Source organism: Pristiophorus japonicus, chromosome 14 (genome assembly GCF_044704955.1).
Source record: "Pristiophorus japonicus isolate sPriJap1 chromosome 14, sPriJap1.hap1, whole genome shotgun sequence".
Classification (NCBI taxonomy): domain Eukaryota; kingdom Metazoa; phylum Chordata; class Chondrichthyes; family Pristiophoridae; genus Pristiophorus; species Pristiophorus japonicus.
Window position 1 is genome coordinate 128,352,505 of NC_091990.1, and position 14,606 is coordinate 128,367,110.

The 14,606-nt window shown below is 42.6% G+C and overlaps 1 protein-coding gene across 7 annotated transcripts in view; it reads right to left on the reverse strand.

Annotated features, from left to right (window-relative positions):
* Positions 1-14,606, reverse strand: part of dennd5a (DENN/MADD domain containing 5A) — a 233,345-nt gene that overhangs the window by 23,030 nt on the left and 195,709 nt on the right. For all 7 annotated transcript variants that reach the window (XM_070899600.1, XM_070899599.1, XM_070899602.1 and 4 more), the window contains one exon: positions 4,637-4,758. In XM_070899600.1, the coding sequence (XP_070755701.1) occupies positions 4,637-4,758 (122 nt within the window). The remainder of the gene's footprint in view (positions 1-4,636; positions 4,759-14,606) is intronic.

Consider the following 14,606-nt stretch of genomic DNA (forward strand, 5'->3'; position numbering starts at 1 on the left):
AGCAGATGTGAGGTCTTGCACTTTTACCGGGAATGTTTTACTCAAAGCCTGCAGTCACGGTGTACGTCTTTAGGTAAAGAAGATAATTTTCATAATAATCATGATTATGTGTTGTATCAGTCTCTGTGACAGTACCTAGCAATGATATCACGCAATGATCTCATGCCATGTCGTCCTGTCACCTTTTACAGAAGAAGCTATCGACAATGAGGTCCGTGCAGAGGCCAACGGGTAGGGGGCCACCAGTCCCCAGTGACATCATTGACAAAAAGGAGCGTGTGCTCGCACTCGTGGGGAAGCACACCCGGACAGCCACGGACACATCTGCAGAACCTGAAGTGATACCACGTGAGTAAAGCTTACACCATTGCGTGATGTAAAGTCAATAGATGCCACACCCACTTATATCCGAAAGTCATATATGATAATTTTAGAAATCATCTGTCATAGAAATAATGCAGGCCTAATGAAAATCATTGGAATGCTAATCAGAGTAAACTTTAACTGGCACCAAGGTGATGGGCACCATTGACATCTGAGCTGCACATACCCAGCAGTGTCATCATCATCATCATAGGTGGTCTGTCGAAACGAGGATGACTTGCTTCCACGCCAAAAAAAAGGATGAGTTCACAGGTGTTTCGAATGAAGAACTCGAACTACATCCGAAGGTGGAAGATGCCTGTGCATAGATTTTTTTTTTGAAACGTGTGGTGGCCGTTGCACACCAGCCACCACACAGGCTTGAAAGATCTAGGTCTTGGTCTAGTGGCAAGGATTACCCAAGACGAATGGAAACCAGCTCTGCTGCACAGACCGAGTGCGCACACATATCGCAGTGTGGGCTGGCCCGTGCTGCCCCTGGGCCCCTGGCCCCGAACTCATGCCTCCCCTGGGCCCCGATCACATCCTTCCACAATCTCTCACAGCTCCTTCCTCCCGACCTTGCCACTTCTGCTGTATCTGCCCATGCTCCAATCACCGACTTGGACCTTGCTGACGTCACTGTTTTCTGCCGTTGCCCTCCTGCACCAGCTCGCGCTGTACCTTGTAGTGGCATGTCTCCATGCTGCTCCTGGGCCTCGACCTGCTTCTGCATCAGGGAATGTTGCCCCCTCGGTACCTCCCCCCCCCCCAGCTCCCGTACCTGAACAGCAGTGTGTCAGCGTTGTCACTTACATCAACGTTCTTTCAGGAAAATCGTTCAGATATCAGCTCCTCACGTAAGAGTCTTGCAGCTATGTAGCCACCACGGGCCCTTTCCTGCGGTCTGGAGGGGGTCATGGGCATGGTTGCATTGCCAGACTGATTGTCTGGCCCGAGGTCAGCGTCCAGCCCCTCGTCGTCCTCTTCCTCTCTCTCCTGAGGTGGAGCATCAGTGCCTTCTAGCAATTCTTGGCTCCTCCTGATAGCCAGGTTGTGCAGCATCGAGCACACGACCACAAATTTACCTAGTTGCTCAGGGTTGTGTTGTAGCTCCCCTCCTACGTGGTCCAGACATCTGAAGTGCTGCTTAAGCACAGTTATTGTTTTCTGAACCACATTGCGTGTCTCTGTGGCTCCGGTTGTATCGCTTCTCGGCCTCGGTGTGGGTGTTACGCAGGGGGACATCAGCCGGGTGGCTAGGCCATATCGGTTATCACCAAGCATCCAGTATTGTCCTTGTGGCTGACTCTTAAAGATGTTAGAGACAGTGCTCTCATGCAGGATGTGAGCCTCATTGAAGGTGCCCGGACAGTTGACATTCACTGCCAGTATGATCTGGTTGTGGTTGACAACTAGTTGGACCTTCAGGGAGTGAAATCCTTTTGTGTTACAAAAACACTCTGTGAAGGTGGCCGCATGGTGATTTGAGTGTACTGTATAGCTCCCTGCACCCTGGGGAACTTAGCAATACTGTAGAATGCTCCAGTCCTGTCAGTCTGAACCTCCGTGGTCATGGGGAAGCTGATAAATTCCATCCTTCTCGCGTACAGAACCCCCATGACCTGTCTCATGCCGCGATGGGTTGCATGGTGAGACAGAGGGCAAATCTCGACCGCGGAGGTCCGAAAGGGACCGGACACGTAGAAAGACAGTGCCGCGATGACCTTGACCGACACTGATGTCCTGATGGCAGGCTGCATATGTGGCCTGATGAGCTCATATATTTCATTGATCACCACCTGGTGGAAGCGCAGTCTCTGAAGGCAGGTGTCGTCGGAGACGTCAAGGGAAGACCTCTTTTCCTTGTACGTGCGGGGAATGTATGGACTGGCCCTCCTCCTCATTCTTGAAAGTGTTATATTGAGGACATAATGATGTGCATCACACATTGAGCCATCTGCACTCTGCAGCATGTGTGTGTTAATCGATGCAGACTGAGAAATGGCTGGCCCCATTGCAATGAATGTATAATAGCGATTGATCAGAAGCAATGATTTCCTCACTAAAATACACCTAGAGTAAACCCCAATAATCCAGAGTCAGAAAATATGTCTGTTGAGATGGTCACTTCACCTGAGAAGAACTCCAGAGTCAATGCACACTCCCCCAAAGTTGAAGCAGCCTTTTGAATGAAGCGACCTGCGATTTTAAAAATGGTAGCCACACCGCTGGCGTTCGTTCAGAACAGTTCAACTTTTTCTGGGCATTTTTTGGGACGAGCGATATTGTGGGTGATGCGTGAGAGAGGTGGTAAAAGTGATGGTGGGCGATCTCCTGATCGCCAAATGTGCTCTTTACGACAAAAAAAAATGGGCGGGCGGTAATATTTTTTCCTGCCGTTAAGCACATGGGCAAAGTAATGCTCAGCGATAAGTTTCCTAAAAATGCATGTCAGTTTCCATTTTGTGCCTAAATGGGCGATATACGTCATTGCAGCAGTAAAATGGACGTTAAGCATGCAAAAAGAGTGGAGGTTCTAGCCCTAAGTAACTAGGAACTCCCCAAATGGCTCATCTTAGTGACAAGGAACAAAAGTTAAATTTTTTGCTGTTGGACAGTAACAATTATTCGAATTATTTAGCAAACGGCTGCCAATCTCCCCACCGCAATACACTGATTTTTACAACAGTCACACAGGCGATGGCAATGTGATGGTGGGGATGTGCGGGTTGATGCTTGAGGCGGGAACCCTCCATCAGAACTCTGTGCTGTCGAGGTAATCTGAACCATTAGTCAAACTGCTAATTTCATCTACCAGGCCCCTGTGCTTTGGGAGCCTGCTCTGCTTTGCCACTTGTTCAGGCTTCCCTTTCTACCTGCCTCGATTCTGAGGGACTGCCTATGATTTTATGCTTATCCTCCACCTAATTGTGCTATTCACATGTTCCTCTTGTCTTGTAAATATCTTTTATTTATCTCATTATGTCTCCTATTGTCTTATTCTAATATCACTTCTGCCATTTGACCAGCTTCTGTTTTCCACTTAAGCACTTTACAGGTCATTCTATTTCTTTATGCTTGTTAACTTTCATCCTCATGTTCAAATCCTTTCATAGCCTCGCTCCTCAATATCTCTGTAACCTCCTCCAGCCCTACAACCCTCTGAGAAATTGGGAGTTCCTCCAACTCTGGCCTCTTGTGCATCCGTCCACTACCCCACCATTGGTGGCCGTGCCTTCAGCAGTCTTGGCCCTAAAGCTCTGGAATTTCCTTCCTAAACCTACCTACCTCTCCACCTTTCTCTCGTCCTTTAAGGCTCTCCTTAAAACCTCTCTCTTTGACCAAGCTTATAGTTTCACTCTCTATCTTGGGCTCGGTGTCAATTTTTTGATTACCGGTATGTTTCTATGAAAAGCTGTGTGACATTTTCCTACGTTAAAGCTGCTGTATAAATGCAAGTTGTTTGCGTGCATGCATATGATGTGCATGCATTTGATTTCCCTCCCATTTCCATTTGTTCTGCTGATTTTCAAATGTGTTCATGATTACTATCTTCCACTCTCCACCCAAAACATCAACTTGTCCTCTCTACAGATGCTGTCTGACCTGCTGAGTGTTTTCAGCATTTTCTGCGTTTGTTTCAGATTTCCAGCATCTGCAGTATGATCCTTTTTGTTTATATGATATTTTACTCCTGGCCTCAAGAAAGAAATAAATTAAGTTATTAAACAATCAATTGATGGTTTTCATTTACAAATTTCTGAGATTATACTGTCTAGAGGTTTCTTGTACAAACAAATAATCAGTATTGAATTAAAGGTTAGCTTTTCTGTTGAACAAGGGCCTTTGTTAAGTAGAATGGAATTCATTGTGAAACCTCGAGATACAAAGTGGGTTACACAAAATGGTTTTAATATGTGATTACAAATTTACATTTCATTTTAATTTTTCTATGGTATTTGTCTAAATTCAATAGAAATTGGATTTTTTTCCTCAAAATTTAAATGTGATTTATCACCCACATATAGCATTGTACTTTTTTTTTTAAAGTGCCAATATGAACGAACTGTACAGATTTAAAAACATTGAAGTGATATATAAGCAACATAATTACTAATGTATGAATCCAAAAATTAATGTGCATCAAGTAAATAAATATCAAATAAATGTATTGACAGAAACGTTCAAGATACTCTGTAGTTGCGAATTACTATCAAGTCCTAAAGGTTCCTATTAATGGCTCAGTCATTCTTAGCTAACAGTTACTTACTGATTGTTGTAAAGACATTAGTAAAGCAGAAGTAATCGACTGCATTGAATGAAAGCAGGTGGTAGAGGAATTGTTCCTTCTCATCGTCGCAGCGAAGGAAGGCATAGCGCTTATATAGTTTTCTGAAATTAAAAAAAAGTTACATTCAAGCAAGAATATCTTCATTTAAGGAAGTAATTGAGAAAGGTCACTTAACTGTTTGACCAAATGCTAACAATGTGTTAGGATGTTTCTATATGTGCCAAATCCAACAAAATGTTAGTCATTATGAAATGTATTTTTCTTACCATACATTATAGTACTGTACAAGGAGACACTGATACACAATAAAGGTGAGTAATTGCTTATGGAAGGACAGACAGTACTCAAATGTTCCCAGAAAAATAGCTTTCAAATAGAACTAATGCATCAAAGTTAATTACCAAATGTACATCTGATACTTTTTTTTAAAGTAAGTTATTGAGATAATAGGTTAATAGTTAAGATACAAAAATAAGTAAAAAGAGAAAATGCTGGAAATACAAGCATCTGAAAGAGAAAGGCAGGTTCATAGAAACATAGAAAATAGGTGCAGGATTAGGCCATTCGGCCCTTCGAGCCTGCACCGCCATTCAATGAGTTCATGTCTGAACATGCAACCTCAGTACCCCATTCCTGCTTTCTCGCCATACCCCTTGATCCCCCTTGTAGTAAGGACTATATCTAATTTCTTTTTGAATATATTTAGTGAATTGGCCTCAACAACTTTCTGTGGTAGAGAATTCCACAGGTTCACCACTCTCTGGGTGAAGAAGTTTCTCCTCATCTCAGTCCTAAATGGCTTACCCTTTATCCTTAGACTGTGACCCCTGGTTCTGGACCTCCCCAACATTGGGAACATTCTTCCTGCATCTAACCTGTCTAAACCCGTCAGAATTTTAAACGTTTCTATGAGATCCCCTCTCATTCTTCTGAACTCCAGTGAATACAAGCCCAGTTGATCCAATCTTTCTTGATATGTCAGTCCCGCCATCCCGGGAATCAGTCTGGTGAACCTTCGCTGCACTCCCTCAATAGCAAGAATGTCCTTCCTCAAGTTAGGAGACCAAAACTGTACACAATACTCCAGGTGTGGCCTCACCAAGGCCCTGTACAACTGTAGCAACACCTCCCTGCCCCTGTACCCAAATCCCCTCGCTATGAAGGCCAACATGCCATTTGCTTTCTTAACCGCCTGCTGTACTTGCATGCCAACCTTCAATGACTGATGTACCATGACACCCAGGTCTCGTTGCACCTCCCCTTTTCCTAATCTGTCACCATTCAGATAATAGTCTGTCTCTCTGTTTTTACCACCAAAGTGGATAACCTCACATTTATCCACATTATACTTCATCTGCCATGCATTTGCCCACTCACCTAACCTATCCAAGTCACTCTGCAGCCTCATAGCATCCTCCTCGCAGCTCACACTGCCACCCATGTTTTGTCTATAAACAGCCAGGAGCCTGGAAAAATCCAAAGGAACAACAAAAAATCCCTTCTGTGCCCAGCAGTGTACGGGATTAAAGAAATATTTAATTGTTTTTTTTAATTTGTTCACAGGATATGGGTGGTGTGGGCAAAGCCCAGGATGTGGGTGATGTGGGCAAAGCCACATTTATTCTTCATCCCAATTTCGCGTGAGAAAGTGGTGATGGGCCTTCTCCTGAACTGCTGCATTTCTTGCGCTGATGGTGCTCCCACAATGGTCAGGTAAGGGACACCAGGATTTATACCTCGTAATGATCAATCATGGAACATTATACTGGATTTATACCTTAAAATAAAGGGACTGTCATTTAAAAAGTAAAATGATTCCAGAGGTTGAAATGTCTTTAGCATTAAAACCATGTATCCGTAGATAATACACTGAACAATTATTGCTGTAGTGTCTATGTTGCAATTATCAATATAACACAGAAATGCAACAGTCGTAAGCCTATTAAAGTTGGGCAAAAGTTTCAGAGGCAGGGTTCATTTCATCTCCGCAACTGCCACAAAGGTGGCAGACACTGGGATGAAAGATGCTACTTTGAGGAACACAGAGTGGCAAATTCAGTAGGAAAACTGGAACTTATGTCATCCATGTGCAACACCTTACCTTGAAGGTTTACCAAAGAAAAGAAAATCAGGACGGATCTATTCAGAGGATCCGTTGGCTAACAATAGATTAAGAAGTAGCTCACGTTAACAATAAGAGAGATTACAAGAGATTAAGTATTTTACTGTTTTAGGTCTTTTACTTCTCTGTATTTCATCTGTAAATCAATCTCACCGAGAAGCTTTAGCCTATAATGCACTGGCCTGGCGGTGTGTTATCATATATACTACAATAACCATTTACTGCACTTAGGGGTTATTTGTTGAACAACAACTATTTGTATTTATATAGCGTCTTTAACGTAGTAAAATGTCCCAAAAACCAAGCAAAATAAAGAGAAATTAGCGCAGGTGACCAAAAGCTTGGTTAAAGAGCTAGGTTTTAAGGAGCGTCTTGCAGGAGGAAAGAGAGGTAGAGAGGCACAGAGGTTTAGGCAGGGAATTCCAGAGCTTAGGGCCTAGGCAAGAGAAGGTATGGCCACCAATGGTTGAGCGATTATAATCAGGGATGCTCAAGAGGGCAGAATTAGAGGAACGTAGACATCTTGGGGGGGTTGTGGGGCTGAAGGAGATTAGAGATCGGGAGGAGGCGAAACCATGGAGGGATTTGAAAACAAAGATGAGAATTTAGAAATCGAGGCGTTGCTTAACCAGGAGCCAATGTAGTTCAGCGAGCACAGGGGTGATGGGTGAGTGGGACTTGGTATAAGTTAGGACACGGGCAGCCGAGTTTTGGATCACCTCTAGTTTACGTAGGGTAGAATGTGGGAGGCTAGCCAAGAGTGCGTTGGAATAGTCAAGTCTAGAGGTAACAAAGGCATGGATGAGGGCTTCAGCAGCGGATGAGCTGAGGCAAGGGCGGAGATGGGCAAGGTGGAAATAGGCGGTCTTAGTTATGCTGCGGTTGAAAGCTCATTTCAAGGTCAAATATGACACCAAGGTTACGATCAGTATGGTTCAGTCTCAGACAGAAGTTGGGAAGAAGGATGGAATCAGTGGCGAGGGCACGGAGTTTGTGGCGGAGTCCAAAAACAATGGCTTCAGTCTTCCCAATATTCAATTAAAGAAAATTTCTGCTCATCCAGAACTGGATGTCGGACAAACAGTCTGACAATGTAGAGACTGTGGAGGGGTTGAGAGAAGTAGTGGTGAGGTGGAGCTGGGTGTCATCTGCATACATGTGGAAACTGATGCTGTGTTTTTGGATGATGTCGCCAAAGGGCAACATATAGATGAGAAATAGGAGGGGGCCAAGGATAGATCCTTGGGAGATACCAGAGGTAACGATGTACGGGCGGGAAGAGACGTCGTTGCCGGTGATTCTCTGGCTACGATTAGATAGATAGGAATGGAACCAAGCGAGTGCATTCCCACCCAGCTGGACAACGGTGGAAAGGCATTGGAAGGGGATAGTGTCAACTATGTCAAAGGCTGCAGACAAATCAAGAATGATGAGGAAGGATAGTTTGCCTTTGTCACAGTCACAATGGATGTCATTTGTGACTTTGATGAAAGCCATTTCGGAACTATGGCAGGCGTGGAAACTGGATTGGAGGGATTCAAACATGGAATTGCAGGAAAGATGGGCACGGATTTCGGAGGCGACAACATGTTCAAGAACTTTGGGGAGGAAAAGGAGGTTGGAGATGGGGCTGTAGTTTGCAAGGACGGAGAGGTCGAGGGTTGGTTTTATGAGATGGGGTGATGACAGCAGATTTGAGGTAAAGGGGAACAGTACCCGAGGAGAGAATCATGAACAATGTCAGCTAACATGGGAGCCAGAAAAGGAAGTTGGGTGGTCAGCAGTTTGGTGGGAATTGGGTCAAGGGAGCAGGAAGTGGGTCTCATCGACAGGGTGAGCTCAGAGAGGGCATGACGGGAAATTGGAGAGAAACTGGAGAAAAATATGAGGTCAGGGCTAACGCAGGGGGGATCCTTCGAGGAAATTTGGCCCGGTGGGCTAAGGGAATGAAGGGAAGAGGCAGAGGCTGCCAAACGGATGGTCTCACTCTTAGAGACAAAGAAGTCCATGAGCTCCTCACAATTATTGTCAGAGGTGAGGGTGGAGACTGGGGAGAGTGGTTTAAAAAGACGGTTAGCAGTGGAGAATAGCAGCTGGAGTTTATCTTTACATTCCAGAATGAATTTGGAATAGTGAATAATTTTGGCAGATGAGAGCAGGACCCAATAATACTTTATGTGGTCCAGCCAGACCTGCCGGTGAATGGCTGAACCGGCTGTCCGCCATATCCGTTCAAGTCTGCGTCCCTTGGACTTACGGGAACCAAGATCAGAGCCATACCAGGGGGAATGGCCAGGGTGTGAGAGAGTAATTGTTTTAACAGGGACTAGGGTATCAAAGGTGGTGAGGATGTGGTTGAGCAGATCGGTAGCTGCAGAACTGTCATAGTGAATGGAGATCCAAAGGCTGGACAGTTGGGAGTTCATAAGTGCAGTTGTAAGAGGGCGGACACAGAAGGAAGTTGGATTAAATCTGCTCAAGCTAACTCTGTACAATACACTAAATAAGGACATTGGTTTCAGTTCATAAGGGACTCTTGTGTACTTACAGAAACTCTAATCTAGCACTGAACACAGGAGCAAGTATTCGGAAAAAGCTCACACTGTAGCAAATGTTTAATGTCGAGATTCGCACATAAGAAATGGCAAATTGGAAATAGCAAGGGATGGCTGCTGTATTCTTGTGCTCCTTCTGTAATCATCTTCAGGGGAGGAGGAAAGAATGGGAAGGTGTGAAATGTGGGCAAGAAACTGCCCTTAACTAAAAATATTCAAAGACAGAGTAATATTTCTGTAGCACAGACACCATCACTTATACATTCTGCTGTTTGTTACTTTGTTTGTAAGGCAGCAGGTTGAAATTTCAGTTTTTATTCTCTACCACAGACATTTCGATGAGATTTTTCTTCCCTGTCCTTCAGCACCCAGCCTATCACATCAGTCACAAAGCTAACAAGGCAGACATGACCCAGTTCCTTTCAACCTCTGCACACTGTGAATAAATAAAATGGAACAGCTTGCATCATGGATTATTCAATATAATCAGAATCAATCAGGCTGGCCCACTTTAAAATTACAGCAATCTAAAGGCAATTCAGGCAACATAGGAGTTACCGTACATCTTTTTTTCCATTTTTGAAGATTTTTTTGAACTATACTCAAAGTGATGATTGGACCCAGAAAATAAAAAGGAGAAAGAAAGATACATTTACGATTCCCAAATGGTGATAAGAACATAAGAAATAGGAGCAGGAGTAGGCCATTTGGCCCCTCGAGCCTGCTCCACCATTCAATAAGATCATGACTAATCTGATTTTAACCTCAACTCCACTTTCCTGCCTGCTCCCCATAACCCTTGACTCCCCTATCTTTCAAAAATCTGTCTATCTCTACCTTAAATATATTCCATGACCCAGCGTCCACAGCTCTCTGGGGTACAGAATTCCAAAGATACACCACCCTCTGAAAGAAGAAATTCCTCCTCATCTCCATTTTAAATGGGCGACCCCTTATTCTGAAACTATGTCCCCTAGTTCTAGATTCCCCCACAAAGGGAAACATCCTCTCTGCTTCTATCCTGTCAAGCCCTCTCAGGATCTTATACGTTTCATTCTTCTAAACTCCAACGAGCATCGGCCCAACCTTTCTTCATAAGACAACCCCTTCATCTCAGGAATCAACCTAGTGAACCTTCTCTGAATTACCTCCAATGCAAGCATATCCCTTCTTAAATAAGGAGACCAAAACTGTATGCAGTACTCCAGGTGTGGTCTCACCAATGCCCAGTACAGTTGTAGCAAGACTTCCTTACTTTTATACTCCATCCCCCTTACAATAAATGCCAGCCTTCCTAATTACTGCACGCTAACTTTTTGTGTTTCATGGACCCCCAGATCCCTCTGTACTACAGCATTTGTAGTCTCTCCTCATTTAAATAATAATTTGCTTTTTTATTCTTCCTACCAAGTGGATAACCTCACATTTTCCCACATTATACTCCATCTACCAATTTTTTAATCGTATCTATATCCCTTTGCAGATTGTTTGTGACATCCTTACAGCTTGCTTTTCCACCTATCTTTGTATTAGCAAAGTCGGCTACAGTACTCTCGGTCGCTTCATCCAAGTCATTAATATAGATTGTAAATAATTGAGGCCCCAGCACTGATCCCTGTGGCACCCCACTAGTTAGTTTGCTAAGCTGAAAATGACCCATTTATCCTGACTCTGTTTCCTGTTTATTAGCCAATCTTCTATCCATGCTAATATATTACCCCCAACCTCATGAGCTCTTATCTTGTGCAGTAACCTTTTATGTGGCACCTTATCGAATGCCTTCTGGAAATCCAAATACATTACATCTACTGGTTCCCCTTTATCCACCCTGCTCGTTACATCCTCAAAGAACTCCAGCAAATTTGTCAAACACTATTGCCCTTTCATAAAACCATGCTGACTCTGCTTGATTGTATTGTAATTTTCTAAATGTCCTGCTACTACTTCCTTAATAATGGATTCCAGCATTTTTCCAGCGACAGATGTTAGGCTAATTAATCTATTGTCTCCTACTTTCTGTCTCCCTCCTTTCTTGAATAGGGGCGTTATATCTGCGGTTTTCCAATCCGCTGGGACCTCTCCAGAATCCAGGGAATTTTGGTAGATTACAACCAATGCATCCACTATCTCTGCAACCACTTCTTTTAAGACCCTAGGACACGAACCATCAGGTCCAGGGGACGTCCATCTTTAGTCACATTAGTTTGTCTAGTACTTTTTCTCTAGTGATAATGATTGTTTTAAGTTCCTCCCTCCCTATAGCCCCTTGATTATCTATTATGATTGGGATTCTTTTAGTGTCTTCTACCGTGACCGATACAAAATATTTGTTCAAAGTCTCTGCCCTGTTTCCCATTATTAATGACCAAGTCTCATCCTCTAAGGGACCAACTTTTACTTTAGCTACTCGCTTCCTTTTTATATACCTTTCGAAGCTCTTACAGTCTGTTTTTATATTTCTTGCTAGTTTACTCTCGTAATCTAGCTTCTCCCTCTATTACTTTTTTAGTCGTCCTTTGCTGGTTTCTAAAAATGTCCAAATCCTCTAGCCTACCACTAATCTTCACATCATTGTATGCCTTTGTTTTCAATTTGATACCATCCTTAACTTCCTTAATTAGCCACGGATGGTTCATCCTTCACTTAGACTCTTTTTTTCTCACTGAACTATCTCTTTGCTGAGAGTTATGAAATATCTCCTTAAAAGTCTGCCACTGCTTATGTACTGGCTTACCTTTTAATATATTTTTCCCAGTCCACTGTAGCCAACTCTGTCTTCATAGCTTTGTAATTGCCTTTATTTAAGTTAAGTGATGACAGCAAGCACTGAGAGCATCATCACATGGACTGCAGCAATTAAAGAAATCCCCCCACCACTTTTTTAGGTAAATAGGGATGGGCAATAATGCAGGCTTGCTAGTGTTGCCCACATCCCAAGAACAAATACATGTTTTTTTAAAGCTGCAAATTCAACACATTCTGTATTATTAACATGATATATGAAATCTGAGAAAAATAAAAAACTCATTCCAACAGAAGAAAGATTGCTTCCATGGTTTTAAATTTTACAAAATCTGCAGTATTGTTTAACATTAAACAAATGATCAGATGATGTTAAATAAATGTTCAAATCAACATAGACAACTTGACAACTTATAGAAGCAAAAAATAAAAAGTTCTGCAGCCATTTACTTTTAAGCAGAGAATGCAAGTTCATAACTATTTCAGATCACTGAAAATAAATGAATTGCAAAAAAGCTCTAGAAGAAGTAATTATTGATGAGTGTTTATATGTTGTTTACTGTGGATGGGCTGAACTGCTGAGACAGAATCCTTTATTGCTTGAAAAAGTACAAGCCCCACTGCAATGCTGTTATCACATTTTTTTAAGTTTTATTTTCTTCTCCAATATTTCTTTGTCTTGCATTTGATAACTAAAGGAATTGATAGTTTGAAGTATCAGCTTGGCTCAGTAGTAGCTCTCACCTCTGAGTCAGGTGGTTGTGGATTCATTTATATAGTGCATTATCTGCAGGACATCCCAAATACTTCACAACCAATGCATTATTCTTTCAATGTAGTCACTGTTGTTATGCAAGCAAATGTGGAAGGCAATTTGATCACAGTAAGTACCCACAAATAATGTTTTTGGTGGTATTGGTTGAGGTGAGAATATTGAGGAGGACACTGGAAGAAGTCTCTACTCTTCTTCAAATACTACCATGGGATCTTTTAAGTCCACCTGAACACGCAAACCTGGCCTCAGGTTAACATCGCAACCGAAAGCAACACCTACAATACACAGCACTGAAGCATCAGTTGAGATTGCGCACTCAAGTTCTGGATTGGGGTTTGAACCCACAACCTTCTCATTCAGGCATGAGTGCCACCAACCAGCTATGATGACACTTGATAACTGAACTGAATAGCATGTTGCATCTGAAGCATAAATATATAAGTGTGGATAGCAACATGAGATTAAACACCACAGTCATAATTCTCTTACATTTTTACCAAATTGATGGTAGTTGGATAACAGTGTGGACTAAATATAGTAAGTGTTATTCACTTTGAACCTTTAAAAAGAAAAGGAGGTGGGGTGGCATTGCTGGTTAAAGACGAAATTAACGCAATAGTAAGGAAGGACATTAGCTTGAATGATGTGGAATCAGTATGGATGGAGCTACGGAATACCAAAGGGCATAAAACGCTAGTGGGAGTTGTGTACAGACCACCAAACAGTAGTAGTGAGGTTGGGGACAGCATCAAACAAGAAATTAGGGATTCGTGTAATAAAGGTACAGCAGTTATCATGGGTTGATATATAGATTGGGCTAACCAAACTGATATCAATGCGGTGGAGGAGGATTTCATAGAGTGTATTAGGGATAGTTTTCTCGACCAATATGTTGAAGAGCCAACTAGAGGGCTGGCCATCCTAGACTGGGTGATGTGTAATGAGAAAGAACTAATTAGCAATCTTGTTGTGCGAGGCCCCTTGGGAAAGAGTAACCGTAATATGGTAGAATTCTTTATTAAGATGGAGAGTGACACAGTTAATTCAGAGACTAGGGTCCTGAACTTAAGGAAAGGTAACTTTGATGGTATGAGACGTGAATTGGCTAGAATAGACTGGAAAATGATACTTAGAGGGTTGACGGTGGATAGACAATGGCAAACATTTAAAAATCACATGGATGAACTTCAACAATTGTACATCCCTGTCTGGAGTAAAAATAAAACGGGGAAGGTGGCTCAACTGTGGCTAACAAGGGAAATTAAGGATAGTATTAAATCCAAGGAAGAGGCATATAAATTGGCTAGAAAAAGCAGAAAAAGCAGCAAACTTGAGGACTGGGAGAATTTTATAATTCAGCAGAGGAGGACAAAAGGATTAATTAGGAGAGGGGAAATAGAGTATAAGAGGAAGCTTGTTGGGAACATAAAAACTGACAACAAAAACTTCTATAGATATGTGAAGAGAAAAAGATTAGTGAAGACAAACATAGCTCCCTTGCAGTTAGATTCAGGTGAATTTATAATGGGGAACAAAGAAATGGCAGACCAGTTGAACAAATACTTTGGTTCTGTCTTCACGAAGGAAAACACAAATAACCTTTGGGAAATACTAGGGGACCGAGGGTCTAGTGAGAAGGAGGAACTGAAGGAAATCCTTATTAGGCGGGAAATTGTGTTAGGGAAATTGATGGGATTGAAGGCCAATAAATCCCTGGGGCCTGATAGTCTGCATCCCAGAGTACTTAAGGAAGTG